General features: G+C 38.0%; 1 protein-coding gene and 1 long non-coding RNA gene across 3 annotated transcripts in view; one reads left to right on the top strand and one right to left on the bottom strand.

Annotated features, from left to right (window-relative positions):
- rassf3 (Ras association domain family member 3) overlaps window positions 1–23,906 on the bottom strand; it is a 38,223-nt gene extending 14,317 nt beyond the window's left edge. The window contains exons 1-2 of one of the 2 annotated variants that reach the window (XM_079869022.1): window positions 23,305–23,906; window positions 15,686–15,819 (exon numbers count right to left, since the gene is read on the bottom strand). In XM_079869022.1, coding sequence (XP_079725148.1) covers window positions 15,686–15,819; window positions 23,305–23,737 — 567 coding nt within the window. In that variant the 5' untranslated portion in view covers window positions 23,738–23,906. Of the gene's footprint in view, window positions 1–5,317; window positions 5,826–15,685; window positions 15,820–23,304 lie in introns of those variants that run through there. The other variant, XM_079869023.1, reaches the window with a different exon arrangement.
- On the top strand, window positions 7,332–15,855 carry LOC307157180. The gene is made up of 3 exons (XR_013820888.1): window positions 7,332–7,562; window positions 11,242–11,301; window positions 15,713–15,855. It is a non-coding gene; the product is annotated as an uncharacterized lncRNA (long non-coding RNA).
- Window positions 23,907–23,984: the final 78 nt, after the last annotated feature.

A 23,984-nucleotide genomic window follows, 5' to 3' on the forward strand; every position in this document is an offset into this window, starting at 1 on the left:
AGAACAAACAGTCTTTCAAATGTATCATTAACAGGATGTACTCTCTGAGCACATTTACTTGTGACAAAAATTAACCCAGGATGGGGAGTTTTCAACTAAAGAGTGTAGAAGATCTGCAACTAGCAAAAACAAAACAAAAATAAGATTTTGCACTAAGAATGTCATGAATCTAACACTAAAAATCATGATATAGCTGGGAAGATAATCTGTGAAGATATAGCTGTGAAGAATAAAAAGGACCTTTGTTCATTGGGATATAGGATACATTCACCACAGCACAGTGCTCAGCGATGATGTCATTCCAGAGAAGTGATGGCTTAGGAATGATTTCAAAGAAAGAGGTAAAATGAAAGAGGCTGAGATCAAATGTGACACATGCCAGGTGCAAGCCATGTGACCTACGCACTCAAAGAACTTATCCGGTTTCAAAGTCACATTTACCAAACTGTGCCTTATCTCCTCACTCAAATGTGGATATGTTTTTTCTAGCAAACGATTTCATACAAACAACTAGACTAACATGAAAGTTATATATACAAATTGAAGATTGGAGATGAAAGGACTAAAGGCCATTTTAGGTTTTAAAATGATAGGGATAATGGAAGCTTCAACTAATATTTATCCCGAATAAGGTGCATGTACAAAACTGTCACCAGTTAGATAAAATCAAATCCAGGAAGCGCTAAAACTCTAGGAAAACTCTGGAGTCTAAGCGCCATTTCCTGATGGATCCATATCTCCAACTGTAAAACACAGAGATATTTAACAGCACAGAGCTTTCTTTGAAATTAAAACATGATCTAGTCCATAATCACAACTGCAAATGGGCCAAACTTTAACTAAAAGACCCATTCTAGTTCTAATACCACACAACATGTGTTAATGCAAACACTATTAGATGTAATGTAACAGAGGAGACTTTAAGACTAGATTTATTGTTCTAATTCATTGGCAATGTTCGAACATTGGGCCTTGTTTATGAAACACAAGCAGAACAAAATTATTGTCATTTTATTTTACGTACTCCAAACTTCAACAGGTAATTCCCAAACCATACCATGTGTTCCCAATGTCAGCTGGAGAGTTTATCTGCTGACTGGGCAGAGGTTTTGTGTGACATTCAGCCAATGGACCGCAACATTGCAAGACCAAGAAACAACCGCCTTCATCTAGTCTTATCTTCCTCTTAACTGTAATTACAGCTCTTCTCAGAGAAACTGCAACCAGATGCTCTACATGTGTGGATCCGCATGAGTTTAACAGAGCCGTGACCACGAGCAATGAGAGGGAGAGATTGCGATGTGTAGGTCGGTAAATGTCAACTTTTGACCTGTTTTCAAAGCATGAGGACAATCAAATGCCTCTCCATAATCACAACTGCAAATATATAAAAAAGCAAACTTGTGAAATGTTGACAGCATGCACAAGCAATCAGATTGACAGGGGTCTTGAAGATTTAACAGCTGTTGTTAATCCATGCATTGACTATTTATGTTGGAAAATAAGTTTAGACTTTGAGAAAGTGCTGTTAAATGTTTCTATCATCAAAGGCAGCTTGTAATAGGGCACTGGACAAACACACACCTGGATGATAATCAAATACTGCTCCATGATGCACAATGCTACATTGTGGGCTAATCAGATTAAATGGCAATGCTCTCTTGATGATGATGAAAACAAACACAGTGCCCTACTGGAGCCTTGTAATCTGATGCTTTCCTAAACAGTCAAAAATATTGCTCCAGACCTTGTTTTGATTTCTTAATAATTTGGTTTTGTGTAAAGCAGGATCTGAAACCACTCAACCCTGTCCGTTCATGTAACAGTGAGCCATTACAGACGAGCAAACAAAGCGAAATTCTTTCCATTCTGTGATGCAAGGGCATAAAACATGAACTTAGACAAAACAGCAGCACAAAAAGTGTTTTTTCATGGTATGAACGGAGCAACACATTGCTAAGAAATTATCTGGAGAAAATTTTAGCTTTTCACTCTGCAGTATTAACAGCATGACCGTTTCACATCGCCTTCTCTAAACAGTTTCCCTTATGTGAAGGTCTGACACCACTATCCGTTTTTTAAAGCACATGTCTAGGTCACATTTCACCCCAAAAAAATAAAGAAAACAAAATTGTAAACATTTAGCCTATATCTTGCATAAATAAAATTAAATCTATTTACAGAACCATTAAGATTGTTTGTATTATGTTATTTATTAAACACAAACCACTGCAAAATACTAGATATATCAATTTAAGTTTAAGTTTTGCAATTGTCAAAAACTGTAATGATGATTCTTATTAGAGTATACAGTATTTTTACTTTTTTATTTTAATTAGCATTAATGAAAGACAGTACAACAAATACTACAATTATGCTCTATTTTGAACTTAATCACCCCAAAAAAAGTTACTTTTTTTCTTGAAGCAAGGTACAATTTTCTCTTTCTCACTATTCTGGTGTGTTTTTGACTGGTTTTGTGAGATTTATTCAACCAGTCTTTTACAATTTACAGTGAGGCCAATTAATCCAATCTTTTAAAAGCTAAAGATTTTGTCGGACTGTTCATGAATTGCACATAGCAGTGGAAAAGTTCTACTCTATTCTAGTTTGTTTGAGAAGATATGGGCATTATGATATAAACATTTACTCTCAGTCCCTTGAATAGCAGCGTTTCCAGCACACATACTCTATCTGGATTTACTGCAAGTATCCTCTACGCAGAATTCTTGGATCTGCTCTCGTGTAAACTCAGACTGGAGTCAGCTCAGGTCTGCATTAACATCCTTCAAGATTTAGTTTTATCTTTCTGAGTGTGGCTGACATGAAAGTCTTCATCTAATGCTCAGTGAGTGCATGAACTCCTGCAGGTACCAGACGCAATCCACGTCACATCAGTGTGATTAACGGTCCAACACGTTTGACCGATCACCTGCTCCCTCATGAGGAATTAATGTAATGACTCAAAATATTTTGATCAGTATCTGACGGCTGAAACACAGCAAGCGGAAAAGCTCAGGATAAACCTGGAAATCCTTGTGAAACAATGGATGAGAAACTTTCACAAGAGGCTAAGTTTCTTTGTGCTTTCAGTGCCTATGTTGGCAAAGCACGCGAATATCCAAGGCCAATGACGTCACGTCATGCACAAACCATTCGCCACCAAATGGAAGGTTGCCACAAAAACAAAGCAAGTTACAGTAAACAAGCACACAAATGCAAAAATCTACAGGTAGAGTAGTGGCAGTCTATGGGCTTCTGTATTCATCCACAGCAGATTTTGAGTTTGATCACTAATTTAATTTCCCCTCATTCAGGCCCTGAGATATAAAAACAGCCTGCAGGCTGTAGATAACGTCTGTCTTTCTTTAAAACCTTTTTCACCACAACTATCCTAAAAAGCAAATGTCTGAAAAGCAGGAAAACTGTTTCAGCACTTCTAACTTCAACAACACAATTCACACTCTCGCTTCCAAGCCACTGTAAATATAATCGGCTGCTTAATGGAAAGTGAACTCAGCCGTTGCCTAAATGTACTGTATAGACTGCATCTGTACTGCTTTCTGAAGTTGAAATATATACATTAAAACAATAAACATTACCGATTTTCACTCCAATAAATTGAGCCATTATGGTCATTGGTTACAATGTTTCTCTGTATGAACTGAGCGTTGTGGCCCACACAAACCCCCATCATGATCCTGATTCCTGCTGTTTTGCAGGCCTGTCCTAGCAGCTGTTTCCCAGGGTCAGTGCGTTTGTGGCATGCAAGAGGTGACGAAACAGATGAAGTACAGGGCATGTCTGCTCCGCTTGATAATGACATTACTTTTGTAGATGCAACAGTACCTATTTGCATCTTGCGCATACTTTGCAGTGCTCTTTGAATTTTTGGTTAGTTTTGCTGATGATGAAATAGTTAGGGAGTTGGGGGGTTGGGCGTCTTTGGCAGAATGAAGTAACAGGAAGTGAGCTATAGCAATGTGACAGGCTGTTTAAGGAACTGACTCATTCCTTCTAAAGTTGCTATATTACACAATGGATAGTCATACACTGCATGTGTACCGTGTGCAATATAAAAGTCTGGAATTTGATACATCAAGACTTTATAACAGACTCATAAGTCTGAGAGTAGCCTTTCTACTGGCTAGAGAGTCAGTTACCTTTTAAGGCAGAATAATAGTTAATAAAGTGTAATGGACTGATCTGGAATGCTCTCACTGAGCTTGCTGTAATGCATCCTGGGATTGCCTCTTTCGGAACAGCTTTTGCAATGGCAACAAGCCTATGATGCCTTAAAATGATGCCTATGTATAGGCAGCTAAATGGGTTTTGGGAAAGAGTCCTAGACAGCCAATAAAACAATCTGCAACAGTTTCCTCCGGAAAATTGAAGTCACATGACAGCATTAACATCATGATAAACTTGTCTCCGCTGACATTTTTCTCACAATCGGGTAATTGACAGAAGTGTGGGGGTGATACTATGAATCTTTTCTCTTTGAGCCCCTCTTGCAGTCACACATGACTGAGTAGAGGCCATATTCAAATCACATGGGGTCAGTCACACTGACTGCAGTTTTAATAGCAACTCAGTCTCAGACAGCCAAGTAAAACTTGAAATTATGAGCAGTTGTCTTTGATACGGTGGCATATGATGTCAGCCAATTGACAACCACATTAAGCATGAAAAAGATACTGAACAAAACAGCTTTCATGAGCTGAGAGTGACCTACTTTATCATAACTTCCCTGCCATGATGGCATGACGTAATGCTTTTAAGTAAAATCAGACGTCATACACAATCAAATAACACCCTTAATAATGATAATATGCATAAAATCAAAACAAACTAGTGTTAAATGTGCAGTACTGTGCTAAACCCATAATTAAGCCTATTAAAGATGACCATGTAGCAAAATTAATTGTAGAATCCTCTTCAATGCCCATTCAGTGATTTAAAAAGTATTTTCTCAATACAATTTGACACAAAAGAGGCTTTATTAGGTCATTAAAATCATGAACATGCCTGCAGGTATAGCTACCTCATAGGCCTAACGTTACTGTAACATTCACGTATGCAACAAGTTAAATAACAGTAAGATAATGCATTATGTCATGCTTATGGTAAACTAAAATTTAGACTCAGGTTCAAACACTATAAATCAATGAGCTGTTGTGCTTATTATAATTTTTTTTCCTATAAATTCAAAGCAACAGCTGATCCCAAAAACGCAATATGGCACATAAGCTTCCAAAAACAAAGAAACAAACAAGCAAGTAAATAAACTGATATAAATAAATGTAAATATGATCACCTTGAGGTTCGTGGGTTTAACCGAAGGCTTTTTGAACAGGGAGGTTCTGGCAGTGAAAAAATATTCCTCTGAATCCTCTTCCAAACTACTGTATCCACTACTCATTGTGCTCGTCCACGACATTTGAAGAGAAACTCGGACACATCCAAAAATAGGCTTTATATTCGCGCATATAACTGTACTGTATGATAAAATCAAACGGAGGTGTGAGTCAACGCTGCGAAACGTGAACCGCGCGAGTCACTGTCGCTCCCTAACCATCGGCTGTATTTCTCTCTAAAAGTCGAAACAGTCGCCAAATTCCCAAAAAAACTTTTCCGTTTCTGTTTAAATTATGTAATACCTATATCTAATAAACGTATTAAGTGTGGAAAATACTTAAAATGTTTTAAACCATCAAGGAAAACGCGTCCAGTCGAGTCCTTCCCAAACACGTTCAAACTAAACTGAGTTCAATAAACCGGAGCGACTCGCTATAGAGAACACACCCACATATACACACACACACACACTGAGAGGAGCATTTCCTCATTCACTGGCTCCTGTTGCGTCCCCTACCTGCGCACCTGATTAATGTTTTTTCTTTAGATCTTTTCATAAACGACGGCAAGGGTAAGTTAATAAGATATAATAAAGCAATGTTCGATAAAAACAAAGCTTAATTTATAAGTAATAATCAGGAGAAACAATTCCGAGTAATAGAGTAAAAGTCCCTTTAAGACTATATATATAGGCTATATATATATATATATATATATATATATATATATATATATATATATATATATATATATATATAGTGTTTGTTTGATATAGTTAATTATTTTGTGTGCACGCAGTTGTCAAGTAGCAGCTTCAAATGAATTGTGGCGGAAATTTTATAACGGCTTCGACTGCTTCTCATCCAGTCACAATTAATAGTAGGCTATGAACGCTTTTCCTCTGTCCAAATATCAAAAATACAAATTTGGAAATCTATTTTAAAAATGTAAGTTCACTTACCTCTATAAGAATGCAACATACAGATGCAAGTTTTCTTATTTTCCTTCTTTGAAACATAGCATGGACAACTTCTGAAGTTGGTGCAGGCCTACCATCTGAGCTAAAAATATAGGTTTGGGGCATTTAATACAAGGCAGTACGCCCATATGAAAGGGAGTAGCTGTGGACCAATGCAAACATAAGGACTAACTAAAAGTGGAAGACAGTTTGATGACAGACTTCTGTGAGAGATTTGTGTCTGTGTGTGTGTATGTATGTAATGTATGGCAAGGTAACGTTAATACTTTGACCAATGGTTTTCCACAAGCGTGAGAACAACACCTTAAACATTGTGGAGGCTAATTAACATGTTTGGACAGGGACCTGTGTGTCCATGGTAACAGAGGAAATTGGCTGCCACCACTTTTACAAATTCTCACATTTCATGTCATGTGATCATGATGACTACAGAAAGAAGTCCACTTAGCTGTTAATTCGGTCCATGTGGAAGCTGGTACTCAGTAAAAAAATTAAAATAAACCCATTCATCCATTGACAAATTACAAGCCTCATTTTTACGACTTTGTGTCAGACTTAAGGTCTGGTTTTGGATCTACTCCACAAGCAAACCCATTATTTTGGGGGTTAGCTGCTCTTTGTAATTTATCCAAAGATCCTGGGTCCCACTTTTCTATAGATCACAAATATCTGGAGAATTAGAAAGTTGTCCTAAAATTACACATGTAAGTTGTAAAACAAGTAACTTCAGGGAAAGTTTTTCTAAAAAGCTAAATAGTGCTTAAAAGAGCACAACATTTATGATATTCCAAGCAAATTTGGCTTGGTCAAAACCCATGACAGCCGCAGCTTTGGCTTGCATTATCAGTCAGGCGAAATTCATTACTGTAACCACCGCCAAACAAGCACGGACATTATCTTTACTGTGTTAACAGCTGCTTTGAGGTTATAGCTTATGTTTCCAAACAATTTTCCACTTTATACATGTATATTTTGTATTTAACAGTGCGTCACATATGATAACAGCCCACCAGTCAAGAAAAAAAACATAATTCATTCCAAAGAGTGAAATCCAAGCAACATCTGCAGTAGATCAAGGACAGGGCAAACCACACCCCACAAACTGCAGCTTTCAAGAAGTTTGGGGAAGGACAGTGCTTAATTTAAACCCAAGAACATGGAGAAGACCTAAAAATACCCTGTCAGACAAGGAACGGTCAAATCATGCAACCCAAAGGCATCAGTGGTAGGTCAGTACGATGTCAAAATGGCAACTATTTTACGTTTTGGTGAATTGGTGGTTAATTTGAATGCATTTGTACGATCCAATTTGTATGTTTTCGTACAATCTGCTAGCAACAGTTGGGTTTGGGGTGAAGCTTTGTGCTTTTTATTCTAAGAACTGTACTCTTTCATTCAAATCTCCTTGAATGAATTTATTCGAAATCTCAGAAAATAGTTACGTTGAATCAACATACATTTTCAACCAAAAACAATTCTTATTCTAGAGAAGATATCTTTTTATAGCGTGTTAATTGCTGATGCAACACACACTTGTTTAAATGCAGTGGAAGTACCCTCCATAAATCAGTGTTATCAAGGAGCGTGTGAAAATGTTTCGTCCTGCTAGGAGACTCATTCCATGTCCACCACAGAACAATAGGGTCTGGCATGAGGGACACAGAGGTGACCTGTGACTGCAACCTGTAGTTTTTCTGGCTGTGGGCCGTAGCCTTCATTATACATTACCCACATTCCTTTGCTAAAGGGGAGTGGCTCATGTTCTCAGCACAGAGGCACTGTTTATGTGCCGGAATTTGCATGAAGGCATGTGGAATGTCTCGCAAATCAACTTCAATTTCATTTACATACACACAGAGTTTACGGTGGATGTGCGGATGACCTCAGGAAGTACACACCTTACTACGCTCAATGTCTGATCTGGCAGGGTGTGGTTTGAAAGGTCAGAGCGTAAAGCCGTTTCAGTCCTTTAATTGTCCCAAATTATAAGGCTAAACCTGTCATGACAAATTGCTACATGTACAGTGTTTGCTCTTTAATTATACTTCAAGAGGCCATTGAATCAAGGTAATGTTAGAGAATTTCTTTGTTGACAAAGATGACTGTAATTATGAAAATTAATTTTAGACAATTAGTAGCAAACCTTTACACACAAAAAATCACAAGTGACTTAAATCTATTTTTATTTGAGGAAACCAATACTGTAAAGCAAACGCCAGCGCCCAAAGGCACAGCATGATAACAAAGACACTATTGATATTTTTTATTTTGGGATGCTCAAGATATCTCAAAAACACAAGAATCAGAGTGAAGCTGAAACAGACAGTGACCTCAGCTTCTCAGTCTAAACGCTAGCGAGATCCAAGCCGAGATCAGGGTTTTCTACACAAACAATCAGTGTTCACTATCCCTAGATGGAAATCATAGTCTTTTCTCCAGCCAAACCTCACAAATCCAGACAGTAGGAAGACTAAATAGAAGGCAATATGGTACCAGAATGCACACAAAGGACACCCACAGTTAAGTCTAACCCCAGTGCAGGTTCCGTCTTGTCTTGTGGTGGGTTTCAGAAGGTCTCTTGAAGTCTTTAAAGACTCTTTGTATGTCAGTCTGGTTTCTACAGTGCATACAGGCACACATATCTATGTTATCTTACAATCTTTTAAACTCTGCTATACCCCAGGAAAGCATCTACTTTGGTTTAAATAGTTTTATCTACACATAAACATTGAGCTGAGATGTACCTGACCTCTATAAATAACAACTTGATTCAAACTCTAGACTCTAGATTGATCCACAATGTGTCCATGATTGAATGAAAAGCGAGTGGAAGGATAAAGATAAGGCCTGATGGATTGTGAGAACAAATTTTTCCATTCCCTCACTCTGGGTACAGTATTCATGATCCTATAAATTATATGAAATATAGTTTGGTTATTTTACCATTTTAGAGTCAGAAAAATCCAAACATAGTTTTACAGATCAGGTTTGTTATCAGACCCAAAGGCCCGTTCCTGGGCTTTGTACTTCTAGATCCAGCTGAGCCTGTCGGCTATTCCAGTCCTTCTGAATGTGGTGACGGCTGGGAGCAATTAGCAAACACTCATTCACATGCAGAGAAGCTGGGTGCACTTTTCCATGGAAATATACTTTATTACTGTTTAATATAGTAGTAGCCACAGCAACCACTCAACGGGTCTTCAGTTTTAGGGGCTCCATGGTTGCATTTACAAACATATAGGCTTGCTTTTGGCTAGCTTGATTAAAAAACACTCTCTCAGGATCTGAGAACTCATATATCCATGCATTGATGCACTGTGATTACGTAGAAACTTTTACAGTGTTTAGAAACCAGCAAAATACAATAGTAAGTTCCAGAAGGTTTTTTTGGATCAGTGTGTGAGCATTATGTGAGGTGCTTAGTTACCACTGACCTAGTTGACAGAAGGAAGATCTAAAGAAAGAGGCGGAATTAGCTCTTAAAATAGACAGCGTCTAATCCCAGACCTGAGGGAAGACCTACCTGCTTATTCTGCTCTGAGGATAAGAGGGTTTGTCTTGTTTACAGTCGAGTGAACTAAAAGTCAAATATGGTCGCAGATTGTGGTCCACCAATAAGGTCAAAGGGCCTGACCTAGGAGGATATTTAAAGATTCCTTTAGGAACATCATCATGTGACTGTTAAAAAGTGAATTCTTGTAGCATTCAAATTCAGCAAAGAATTACATATTTTCCCAAGCTGCATTACTTGACCAACAATCGTCAAATTGTCCTTTCAAAATCTTTCTAAGCAAATGTCAGTCTAACCCTACACAATGAATGCAATGCTTGAGGTTTGATATATAAATCAGATGTCAGTGAATGCTATAATACAGGCCTTTACAGGCCTTACTTCATTTCAGCACTCAAAGATCAGCTGGACTTTGGGTCCAACCCATTTAGCATGTTCAGCACTGATGCTTCATTACACATTTTCACATGATAGCATGTGTTGTGTGTTCCTACATTATATAATAATGTGTTCCAATAGAATGGCATGAATAACCTAATCAAACATCATGTTATCTGTGACATCTGAAATCAGTTGCAGGCAGAAATAGTACACAGGAATAACTAGACCCAATGTGACGCAGAGCCAAATCAAATCAGTCTAAGTGAATCAGTCAGTTGATCTACAATCTTTTCACATGACTGTCCAGACCTGATGCTGTACCTCAGATGTGAACTTTGACTAAAATATCTGTCCTTCTACTGACAGTAATTGTCTTACATGAACAAAATTCAATTCTAAACATACAGTAAACTTGACCAATAGAGACCAGATTGTGTGACATTTATCCCAATTTCTTGGGAGTCACATGGGTGTGTGGTTAGTGCGGTGGAGTTCAAGCTTTGCCTCTTGCATTCTGGACCAGCTTCACCACCCAAAGAGTTCCCAGCATTCAGCTCACGCCTGCCAAAAAACTGCTGCCTCAGAAAAAAAATGAACGACACACATTATCCTGCTGAATACTTGTGCTGAATCTCAACTTTAACATGCTTTTTTTGGGAGCACTCATCTACAAAACAAGTTTTGCAAAACATTGTGTTACAATAAGAACATATATAGATTTAATGTTCTTGATGGTCTCTCCCGCTGGCTTACAGTGATCTTTGGTATGTGCAAATGGGTGGGCACAATTGGAGCTTATTAGTTATTGTGGTCAATGCACCTCTGTTTTTGTGTTTGTATCTGTGCTTGAGTCTAATGTGATGTGCGCAAGACGTGCTTTTGTGTGTATGTGTACTCGGTTATGCTGCAGGCATCCTGTGACTGTTTCCTGACAGGAAACTCTCTCTTTCCTACATCTTTCTGTTTGTTCCTTTTCGTTCGGATCATATTTACACCTCTGTTTCTTTCTCAGGCTCCGCACACAATATTGCTGATCCAACTGTACAGCAATAATACAGCAGTGTTCTCCAAGGTAAACCAAACTTACACCAGCAGCTTTACAGTAAGCCATGTAAAGTCTCAGATATGAATCACCCTTACACTCCGAACAGACATACTCATGGATTTATAAAGCTATATTTATAAAATAGACTGTTCTTACATTAAAATTGGATTAGATGAGCCAAGAATGCAAAATAACAAACTATATTACTTGGCTTAGATATGTACCTGTTAACCAGATATTAGGAATTAATTCACCTGTAAATATAATGTTTGTTTTGGGTAATTAATATAAATATTGGTGAAAGACTTAAACTTAAAAAAAATGAAATACAAATAAATTAAAGCTAAATACAAATATTAAAAAAACGAATAAAATGACAAACGCACATAACAATATTACTAGACATTTTAACTAAAATTAAAATTAATAATGCATACTCAAAAAATATAATCTTTGGGAATTACATTTTCTCAACAAACTTGATGTTATGGTTTGATGTCATTTTTCTCTTGTATTTTATCAGTGGTCTGTTTTTTGCATTATTGAGTGGGTGTTACATGTAAACACCCTGTCCTCCCTACATCCCTCTCTCAACCGTCAGCGTTTGTGTGACCTTGTCTGGCCCTGTGTAACGTGGCTGACTCAACCGACTGTCTTCAGGGGGAGGGGGCTTCTGGTCTGGAATGTTGGGTCTATATGAAGAGTCAAACACACGCACACTAAAATGAATGTTAGACTCGTCCATGTTTAGACTGACACAGACAGCTGGTTCCTCACTGTCCCATGAGAATATACACACCCATGTTTAATCCCAAATTACCAACGAACCAACTTCAGACCTCACACACACACGATACGGCACCTTCTAACAGTGCACTGTGTACTAAACATCCATATTACAAATAAACTAACAGCATAATGATGTGAATAATGGCACCATTGTGCATTCACGTACATTTAATTTGTGGTATATGTCACACACACACAAACCCCCCCCCCCCCCCCCCCAAAAAAAAACCCCAGTCATAACAGCCTGTTGGGTTGAGTAAGTTACTCTAAAAAGTAAATAATTACTAGTTACCAATTACCTCTTCAACAGTGTAATTAGATTACTGTACTAATTACTCTCTCTAAAAAGAATTTAATTACTTATTACTAATTACTTTCTAAATCCCATATCAACCTCAACAAGCTGAATAATACAGGGAATGAAACTGTTTTAATTCTTTCAAATAAATACTATAAAATTGCATGAATTATGCTTAAATTGACCAAACAATTTAATAGGAGAAGGTTACATAATAAACATACTATTTAACATCAGACAATAGATTTTGATGTTAAACCCACTATTGTTTTATATAGAATTGTTCTAGTTTATAGCCCATACCAGTCCGATCTCATGGCATTTCATGCAAGGTGGCTAATTCGTACAAATTTGTTAGAGTGAGGTCGTACGGTTTAGCCACCTCATAAAATGCACACGAATTGCCGTGAGATCGGATTGGTCTATACACAGTATTTAGCAAATTTAAATAATTAAATTACAGATAAATTAAGAGTAATCCCTTACTTTACTTTTTCAAGGGAAAGGTAATTAAATTACAGTAACTAATTACTTAGTAATTAGTTACACCCAGCACTGATAACATCACATTTGTGGCCATACTGTTACATAATAAAAATTGTCTTGGCATCCATTCAGCGTTTTTTATGCGATATCCCAAAATGTGCATTAAAATAGGTGGATGGAAGCAGCTAATTTGACAATGAAATATCTGAGAATTAAAGCTGGGGTAGGTAAGAATGGTCTAAAAAACTTATTTTTCAAATTTGTTTAAACTTTATGTATATATCAATACATAATTAAAATGTAAGTATTCTGAAAAAGAAAGTATAAAAATCGAGTGTATGTAGACCTCTAACGACTGTTTTAAAGACAGCTCATTATTTCCATTCAGTCCACCCTCTCCCTTCTGGGGTCCTTCCAAAGCCACGCCGCCAAAACACATGAACGCGCGACTCCGACAGCTGAGCTGGAAGACGCATTATTTACCTGAGACGAGCGGAGAGGAAGGAGCGCAGTGCATGTAGCATCATGTCAGAATCACATGTAATAAAAAAATCTAACTTTATCATTATGAATATAAACAAGTAAGATTTATTTTAGTAGCCTACTCACTATCAAGCTATCATATCGATATTGGTAAAGTTTCAAATATATATTTTTTGATTCGCTAACGAGCTAGTTATAACTATAAGGCAAAGCTAAAAACAGGTTGCATTGATACACGTTTTTCCATTTCCATTAGTTGCTCTGTGATGAAGATGAATTTCGTGTAAGATTCATAACATATAACGTTAGGCCTACTAGCTGTTAAACATGTATTTTGTTATGTAAAGTTCCCCCCACAGCGGAGCCTGCCGTGAACACGCAGGCTAGTAAACATGCAGGGTCACCGATGACGACGGATAAACAGTTATGGCACATTCACTGGTAGGGACGAAATGCTTTACATTGACTGGCCTGCCCATACTTTGACTACAAACTTGGTCCTCAAATCATTACGTATTATGCAATACATGTAATGTAAATTTATAACGTTGCACTCTTTCTATGAGTTATAAATAGCTAGTAAGATAATATAACGGTAACTAACGTTGCAGTAGGCTATGTAAATAATTATTCTAGCGATATGTAATGCTAAATAAGGTTTGCTAGTACATTATTTTAGCAACATGACAAGCCAGTGAATTAGCAGGTTTCAATTGTTGCTTTGCACAGTGCGTGACATTTTATCTGTATGTTATGCGGCTAGAGTTTTGACACTGAGTCAATGGGCTCCAACGGGCTTGTTTATCGTCATCGGCCTTTTTCCGTTTACCTGTCTTTGTTGTATGAGCAGGTTCCACTCGAGAAATTGGCAGTTTTGGTTGTTTGTCCGCCATTAGCACAGCTGCTCGGCACACCGGCAATCTTGATTTTGAATGACGGTACGCGCTGTGCAAGAGAGGGGCGATCAGCGCGTACGCGAACTTGATTGACACTGCTAAGACACTCCTCCTGGCTCTGAAGGCATCTGATTGGTTCTTTACACTCGGACCGAGTGGCAGTGATTGGTCAGAGTTTTTACTGTCCTGCAGCTGCTACAGAGGTCTGATTGTTTTCATTCCTTTTTCTGAACACATAATGTATTGACTACTCTCAGGATGGAAGGACCATTTCACCCAGTATAAAAAAAAGTGTTTCTGAACAGGATTACCTACCCTAGCTTTAAGAAAGTGAAGTCTAGTTTTAGGACTATTAAGGTTATTTTCATGATAATTAAGCACATTTCCCCCTCAAATTCTCACTACTGTAATGCTAAAAAATCTCTTTCTCATTAATGTAAATCATGTATGCACTTCATAACAGCAAATACTTCCATGCATTTCTTCAGGTCTGCTTTACAAACGTACTTTAAATAATATTAATTTTTTTTACTTCACCCTAAGGCTACTAATAATTTGGGGGAATAAATGTTTCCAATTGTCATGAAAATAATATCAAATAAAATGCTAAATATCCAAATGCTAAATATTTCTGATTTTGGAGTACAAATATATAATCAGAATCACTTTTCTATTCCAAACAGTCACAATACAGTTCGGATCTGTAGCCACAGTAACACAGCAGTTTACATATTCCAATACATCTTCCTACGCCACACTAAACTGACAGACCTGGATTAGTGTGAATAGCACACATACCACACTAACTTGTGTGTTGACCCCGCCAGGTCACACACACACTGCTCGTCTTTCATTCATACCGCACAGTTTACAGAGCGTTGGGAGTGATAGTTTTAGACTAGCACAGGCACATGAGAACAAAACTGGACACTATGGGGACCAGAGGAATTCTGCCCAAGAGTAATATCCTGCTATTGTTAGTTCCATGCCAAGTGCAATGGGAATCTGTGTGTGTGTGTGCTCACATAGAGCTAAATAACAGTGTGTCATCCTTTAGCTAAGTCACACCATTCCATTAAACAGGTCTAAGTGAAGACTAAAGAAAAGCAATAATTAGTATGACCAAACTATGATCAATACACCCATAGTAGAAAAAATGTCAACACATGATCTCAGCTAATGTCCATACTAAAAAACTATATGCTTCTCCATTAATCTGTTATCTGCCAATAAAGATTCAAATAACATACACAAGACCAGGTGACCAAGAATGAATATAACATTGCTCAGTCTACATGTATCTGGAATTTTACTCCCCCCTGTGGTTACACCTAACCATCACTAGCAGATGTGTGTGATTCTTAACATTCTCTAAGAGTTTCACTTCTGTATTTTAGTTTAGATTGAACTGAATGTGCATGCAAACGTGAAAGCTTGCACAAAGAATCTCTGTACTCACGCTGTGTGAGGACTGGTTGTTATTCAGATGGTCCTGAGCAAGAGCGCTGAGTGGGCAGCCATTGATGGATCCGTTCTGATGGCAGTCTAGCGCCACCTGGTCACGGCACTGAGCGTGACATGTGTATTTGCAACCTTGAGGAGAAGAAACAGGAAAAGACAGCTGTTACTCCCACAGTATGCTTCAAATAATACCCTTTTATAACTTTTATACCTAAAACTGAACTGAAATCGCTGCCTCAATGTAATAACATTGCAGTACATTTGTAAAAAGTAAATATTTGCATGTTGCTAGAGCATTTCTGATGTGTTTTCAGTGGTTTTACCACTGAAGGTGTAGTTTTGAAAGGTGGTATGGGTAACAAAAGCCCAATGCCTATATGAAGCGAGTCCATCCTTTCACACCTCTCCTCAACAAACTGCATAATTTTTGTTGTTGTTGGAGATTTAGTGAAATACGATGGTTTTTCTGGTGGGCTAAATGGAAATTTTGGTCTGCAAAAAAATGCCACACATGCAAATTTTTTACGTAGAAAAGTATAATCACCAACACATTATAGCAAAACATGGTTATGCGTCATGTTTTCTGTGAACAGTGGCTCTAGTGAGGATTGGAAAGCAGAGGATGCTCTTCTTATTGTCTATATGACAATGCATTTCTGAGATGGATTTTGTTTAATTTCAGCATCAGAAAACATTTATTCTTATGCATGTGGAAGTATGCATAACTTTATGTCCAGAAGTTTTCACAGGCAACACATACTATATATACATTACTATAAAGATTGACCTTATTTTAACAATGGATTGTTGAATTCTTTTAAATTGTCTTAATGTGTTGGTGATTTCTTAAACACGTGATTATACTTTTCTACGTAAAAAATTTGCATGTGTTTAAGAAATCACCAACACATTAAGACAATTAAAGTTATGGACATAAAGTTATGCATACTTCCACATGCATAAGAATAAATGTTTTCTGATGCTGAAATTAAACAAAATCCATCTCAGAAATGCATTGTCATATAGACAATAAGAAGAGCATCCTCTGCTTTCCAATCCTCACTAGAGCCACTGTTCACAGAAAACATGACGCATAACCACATGCACTTGCTTATTCATGCACACGCTGATTTCATGAGGAATTTTTCATTGGCTAAAACAATCCCTTTGGTGCTTTTATTTCAGTTCCCGATGCTGTTATGACCTACCTGAAGATTGAGACTTGACTTGCTGAGTAATTTTGCCGTAAAGTTTGCAGAACGCTGCTCCCATCCCACTGAAGCATATGAGTGATGACGCTTTCTGTCTCGAAAGCTTAACTCACAGCATGCCATCACAAACACAAATGCTCATCCTGTGCAGACCACTCTCAGAACAGAAGGACAAACTTATTTGTCTCTCGCCCATGCAATCTCCAAGGTAACTCTCTCTCTCTCTCTCTCTCTCTCTCTCTCTCTCTCTCTCTCTCTCTCTCTCAGTGTGCCGAGTCGATTGATTTGACTGTCAAATGATGAACGTTTTGCCCAGAAAATGATGGACACTTACAGGAAAGGTGATGAGGGAACCACTTTGTATTTAAATGAATTTTTAACACTGCTGTAAACACCCCAGATTCATCACCCTTAATATTCAGAATTATTAAACAATTAAACTGATCATTACTTTTACTGTTCTCATTACTGACAGCCATCTAAATCCTGCACATTCATCCATTATCCACTTTCTGCTCCTCTGGGTTTTAAATACCCGGCCACTCAAACAGACAAGTAAAGGAAAAATCACTAATAAGATCTTGTTAATATCATAAATATTTATGCTAGACAGCAACAAAATTAAATGGAGAGAAAATGTTCCCCCAGCAAACTCTCATGAGTTTCAGAAGGGATCTCAGAAATCTCAAACTGAGCTCAGATTACCCAAAGTTTGTAATCAGAAGCCAGAATCTCAAACATTTCTCAATGAATTCTTCAAAGACCAAAGTATGTGAGCTATGCTGTCCACATTCATATCATAACTTTACTGTACGTCAAACGCTCATCGCTTATCTCATATATGTCTTTTTATTTCTCCTTAAGAATTTTAGACATGTAGGACAAAGTTAATGTTTGAATGTAACATCACTGAGATGTTCATCTCATCATCTCTGATTGAACGCTGCTCTTTTTAAAGATCGGCAGAGAGCAGAATGACACTGAGGATGAGCAATGATAGGAGTGTGATGAAAGTGGATTTTTAATACTGGGGCATGATGGGTAATGGTTGCTTAAAGTGCCATTCTTTGCACAGAGCTGCGGTCTTGTCAGTGTAGGAACTGAGCTAATGTATGCACAAACACACACACACAATCTGTTCTGGTCTCTGGGGCGGGTGGGAAGTGCAGACCTGCCTCTTCCTTAATTGCACTTCCCGTAATGAGGGACAGCGCTATCGATCAGGACCTGCCCCAGGAGCAACACACACACACACACACACAGAATACTGCCCTCTATCCAGACTGTGGCGTGACGGTGCAATATTTGGGACTGTTTCTAAAACTTTGCGTGTTGACAGAGAACAAGTCATTCAAGTTCTTAAATGTTTCCTGCATAAACACATTACCGCCAGTAGACAGCTCATATAACACACACACTCAGACTAAACCGTCATTCCCATAGCACTCTCACTTTCTAAATATTTACCACCCTCATAACCAAATAATATTAAGGTTCATTTGATTTCATTAACACTCTATAAGAAAATATATGCAGCAACCATTCAATCAATTCTATGTAATAAGCGATATAAACAGAGCATCCCTTAATATAATGCATTGAAAACAAAAGTTGACTAAACAATAGATGGGTTTTTAAACTTGCATGAAAAGGAAACGTTTGTAATGGTTCATTTTGTAATTTTTCAAAGCTTTAAAAGCAGTTTTTAAAAGCATGAACCTGACATTTAATTAAATTCAAGTTAGCTACTAAATTTAGCTTGATGATAATGCTTACTGTTAAGGCTATTCTGGTTTTATGACACAATTTATGTGGTAGTATTTGCCAATACTACATTCCTCAAAAATCCCCATCAAAGTATACACGCCCTTTCAAAAGTTTGAGCTCAGTAAGATTTCTTAATGCTTTTGAAATAAATCTCTTCTGCTTACCAAGACTGCATTAAAACACATGCAGTAAAAACAGGAATATTGTGAAATATCATTACAATTTAAAATAAAAGTTTTCTATGTGAATATATCTTTAAATATATATTTAGCTGCATTTTTAGCATCATTACTCCAGTCTTCAGTGTCACATGATCCTTCAGAAATCATTTTAATATTCTAATTTGCTGCTTAAGGAACATTTCTTATTATTATCAATGTTGAAAACTATGGAAAACTATTTCCACCACTGAAAATATGAAAATATGATATAAAGTCGCAGTTGCGTGATATAAAGTTTTTCCTTAGAATTGGACTTTATAAATAACAATTGCAAATTTCTATCTCACAATCCTGAATTGTGAGAAAAAAAGTCAGGATGCTTTTGAACAGAAAGGTCAAAAGTTTAGAACTGTACTTCTAAACTTACAGTACAGTACAAACAGCACCCCAAACTTTTGGACAAGCGTACGTACTTTAGTACATGGTAAACGTCTGCAAGTTGAGATGCGGCAACTGACTGTGACTGACTCTGACAACCAGGAAAAGAAACACATACTGTAAAGATCTGTAATTAAAGGAAAACGCAGCTTCTGGTGTCAGTACAGGCAGTTCGTGAGCATGAACCAGGTGTTTGTTTATTCTGGACAGGTGGAGGTGTCTTTTTTTCACAAATGCTTTTATTTTACTTCACTTTTCCATATAATGCTTATTCCATCCTCACAAAAAAAAAGGGTGAAGCAGCAAGTTAAAGCATAAAACATTTGTAAACCCTTTTTGTGTTTGATAAAATATGTCCCTCAAACTGACACCCTTTGTCACCCTTACAAAAAAAGAAGTATACCTCTTTTAAAATTAAAATAAGAAAGTATACTTTGAGTCTACTTTTTATACTTCTCAGAAACATCCTTAAAATGACACTTCAGTATACTTGACTTATACTGACAGAAAACTATATTTGGCCTATTGTATACTTAATCTTTTGATTGAAATATACTTAAAAGTATAAATAAGTATATTTGGCTTGTACTCTTTTGATTGAGTAGCCTATTAAATACGGTTTTACATAATGTCTCAAACTTACACTGTTTGAAAATATTGATTTATAAAGAAAACAGATTTGTTTCTAATTCTGAGTTTGTGAATTCTTGTAGGAACTTCAAATTTTACTTTAAATCTACTTAAAGTACAGTTCACTTGTAAAAACAAACAGTTGTGTACTCAGTTTACTACTGTTACACTTAAAAGTATACTTTATACACTAAAAAGTGGTTTAGACTCATTATTGAAATAGTACACTTACAAGTATACTACTAGTACATTAATATTAACATATTCACTACATAAGATGTACTTGAACTTTACTTAAATATACTTAATAGAATGAACTTGAGGTATGTAAGGAACAATATGATGTTGCTTATTTTTGATGGTGCCATTTCCTTGTCAAATGTCTCTCTCATATCAGACTCCCAAAACAATAGTCTGTTTGTGAAACTTTGCAAATCTTGACTAAACAAGTAGCCGAGCCTGTCCTTGATGACATAGATAACTATTGTTTCGGTCTGTGTCCGTGCTGTTTTAGAAACAAGGTAAGAATAGAGATTCTCATGTTGCTCTCTGTTCGTCTCCATTCCAGCTCGGCTCCACGCTGGGATTAGATCAGACCGCTGAAACAACACACACCACCGTCCCGAGGTCACGACAACACCTGCCTGTGACAAGACGTCAAGAAAACACTCCATTCTTTTGCGATCAGTTTTCATTACTTGAGTCATTCATTCGATGGATGTTAAACTGACAAACTATTTGGCATGTTATCGTGAACCTCTTCCCACTGGGGTGTTTAGACTCAGCTCTGTCCTTCACAGCGGGACACCGAGCGGATGTTTTTAGTGCTCTGGTCTGTGTTTGCTCGGTGGGAGTCTGTGGCTGTTAGCATTGCGCTACTTAGCACTGCATTTGTGCCTTAAAACTGTGAGGTTAACATTACATCAACTGAGACAGAAACACAACAACAATAGTCCACAACAATCACTGTCTAGAAGTTGGTGACTGCTGAATAATAGACTCTCTCTCTCTCTCTCTCTCTCTCTCTCTCTCTCTCTCTCTCTCTCATTCTTCATTCACCCCCTTTGACCAACAATCTCAGACCACAGTAAGATTGCTAGCTATGCTATTGTGGCACTGCTGAACATCACAGTTTAGATTCAGTTGAATGAAGACCAGCTTAAGTTTAGGCCTAAAATAATTTCCATTGGAGAATGCCTCTTTTAACTTGTGCCAGTAATCGACCTCATATCAATGATCTAGAAACCATGCACAGCAACCTAGCATCATAACGGTGAGTTTTGCAAATGCACGCACATATGCAAAAGAGTCAATACCAATAGTTGACTAAACACATACAGATTAATAATAAAAAACCTGCTTTTTATTACAATAATTACATTTTTAAGACAAAAATGTCAGTATTGTTTGTACTAGAAATGACACTAATATCTGTCCTCACTTCCGTTTGCCTGAGGATAAAACTACAAAAAAGCCAAAGAGATGTGGACCCACCGGATGACTTCCACAGCAGACTAACTTCCAGTCGACCGGAGCGCCGCATCACTTTTGGAAGGCGATAGAGGATTCCAGTAAGTCTTCTTAAAGTTCTTCCAAACCCTTTCCTCAGACCCATGACTTACAGTTCACTGCCCGACCAGAACAACATCGAGTCTCACTTCAACCCCTGAGCATTTACTGGCTGAAATATGTTCAGCACTGAACCTGCATCACTGCTTCTAACTCCTAACCGACTGAAGCCTCCTGTCATGACGCCCCCTGCCCCAATGTGTGTGCAGTTGTTCCCCTGTCAGCTGGCTGAGGGGAAGCCCATTGTGAGCCATGCTGTGACAGGACGGTGTGCCTTCTCTAGACACACTGTCACTGCCGCTACACAAACAGACAGATGGACATTAGGGGAGCGAACAGGTGGGTGTCAAATAGCAAGACACAATACAGTCGGACTAGAAAGGCCAAAAAGGTTGTGAGACCCACAAAGGTGGAAAAAAAGGCATCTTTGTTGATCTTTTTGCTTGGGTATACTGTACTACATACAGACTATTATTTGCAGTGAAGTGAATGAAATCCCACAGAACACAGATGCTACTCTAGAAACAGATAATAGGCCGAATCACTGCATTAAAGATTCATTAAGTCATTCTGACCATTAGAAAACTCTATTTCAATTAATTCTTGATATTAAAAGTGGCAAAAACACAAGTTATGTCCATGTACTCTCCATATACATATATGTTCATGTACTCTACTGTAAACATGGTCAATAAACCACATCAATGCACCCACATAAACACTACACAAGCCTAAACAAATCTAACAACCATCAAAACATGGCAGGCACCATCAAAACAGATACTGCTCTCACATAATACAGTTAGTGAACGCTTTCTCTGCCCACATATTACAGGATCTGTAAGTGGCCACTTAAAATGTTCTAATATCAAAATGAAAGGCTAGTTGACATGAGAGGGCAGAGTGAAAATTGGATGGCAGCTCGAAAAAACAGGCTTTCAACCTAATCAGCCGAGCCAGAGCTCTCTCTTTCAATTACCTGATCACTCAAGCCAAGCAGCAAGAAGACTCAGTGAAAGTTACCTTTGTCCAGTTGTTCCATTTGAGTTAGCACTTGTGAATGGACAACCTCTGCACAATTGCAGCTCAGACAAGTGACACATAGAGCCATATTAAAGACAATGAATTGGGGGACATTTAGGTCATTTTAATCAAAAATACACTTGCAATTCACTGCTAGCCAGCTCTATGATCATACTTTCTTATGAGATTACAAAATTTACAATACAAATTCGGTTGCGGGTAGAAGCAGATAATGCTTTGCATATGATTTTTAGAAATATTTTCACTATTGAAAACAATGCAAGGCTTTCATTCAGGGATGAAAATGTCATTCGCCACTGCCAGTGACCATTCCAGGTGCAAATGTTCAGTGTGCCTATAACTTAGAGCTTTAGATTTGATCAAATGAATTATGAGTACATGTACAGGCCTGACTTCCGCATTGTCATGTATGATTAGTAGACATATTTGTGACATGTACCGTAAACTAAATGTGGGTGCCGAAGGTGCAACTCAGTGAATTTATAAACCCAAACCAGTCCGTCCACATGCCTGTAGATGAGTGTGTGTGGTATGTGAGGAAGGTCAAGAACATGCAGTTATGAGTTTATGATTTATGAAATTAGGCCTATAATATAATTCCATTTAGCTGCCACTTTTATCCAAAAGTAACTTACAATACATTAACTGACACAGTCATTCCCCTTGGATCAACAGTACAATAGTGATGAATTGACCTTGTCTAGACTAATATGCTAAAAAAACATTGTTTGACATTGACTACCTCTCTGTATACATATAATGGTCAAATCTGTTGAAGTCTAATTTAAAGTTCTCACCTGTGCACATCAAGCCACCTTGAAAGATATACCTGCAACACACATCGCACCAAGCGTGCGTCGCGTCCTCACAAAACGAGTGTCCTTCTCCTCTCTCCACTTTTACGCGTGGGTCGAATATCGTCCTCACATCTGGGGGTTTGAAGCCCCTCTTTCGAGACCGCTGTCCGGCTCCACCGTTCTCCGCCACCTTCGGTAGCGCGCCGCTTTGAACGGGTTTTGGAGAGACGCGTGGTCTTTGGGGAGACGGAGCTCTCTTCACCGCCTTCACCTTCGCGTTGCGCATTCTGGATTTGGCTTTCGGTGAATTCTTCTCCATCGGGTTACCTTCTTCCACCCGAAAGGTCGGTAATCGGTTCAGCTGAGGCACAACTAGAGGCGTCCCGACGACGCAGTGGCGCGGTGGCGAGTACTTCCTACTGTGATGCATCATGCCATAGGAAACACAGAAATACCTGTAGATCTAAGAAGCCGGTTCTTGGAGGTTTGCGATGAGACATTTCTCAGGCTTCGAGAGAATTTCACCGAGGTTCTCTAAGACGGAGGACTGGTGCTCAAGCAGGTAAGACAGGTGCACGGAGCGCGTCTCATGTTTCACCTGAGCTGCGCGCAAGATGCGTGCGCGCGCACTCGCGCAGACACCCACAGTTAGTAGATCAAATCAGTTTATTGGAAGCAAG

This window comes from Squalius cephalus, assembly GCF_949319135.1.
Source record: "Squalius cephalus genome assembly, chromosome: 4".
In the NCBI taxonomy this organism is placed as follows: domain Eukaryota; kingdom Metazoa; phylum Chordata; class Actinopteri; order Cypriniformes; family Leuciscidae; genus Squalius; species Squalius cephalus.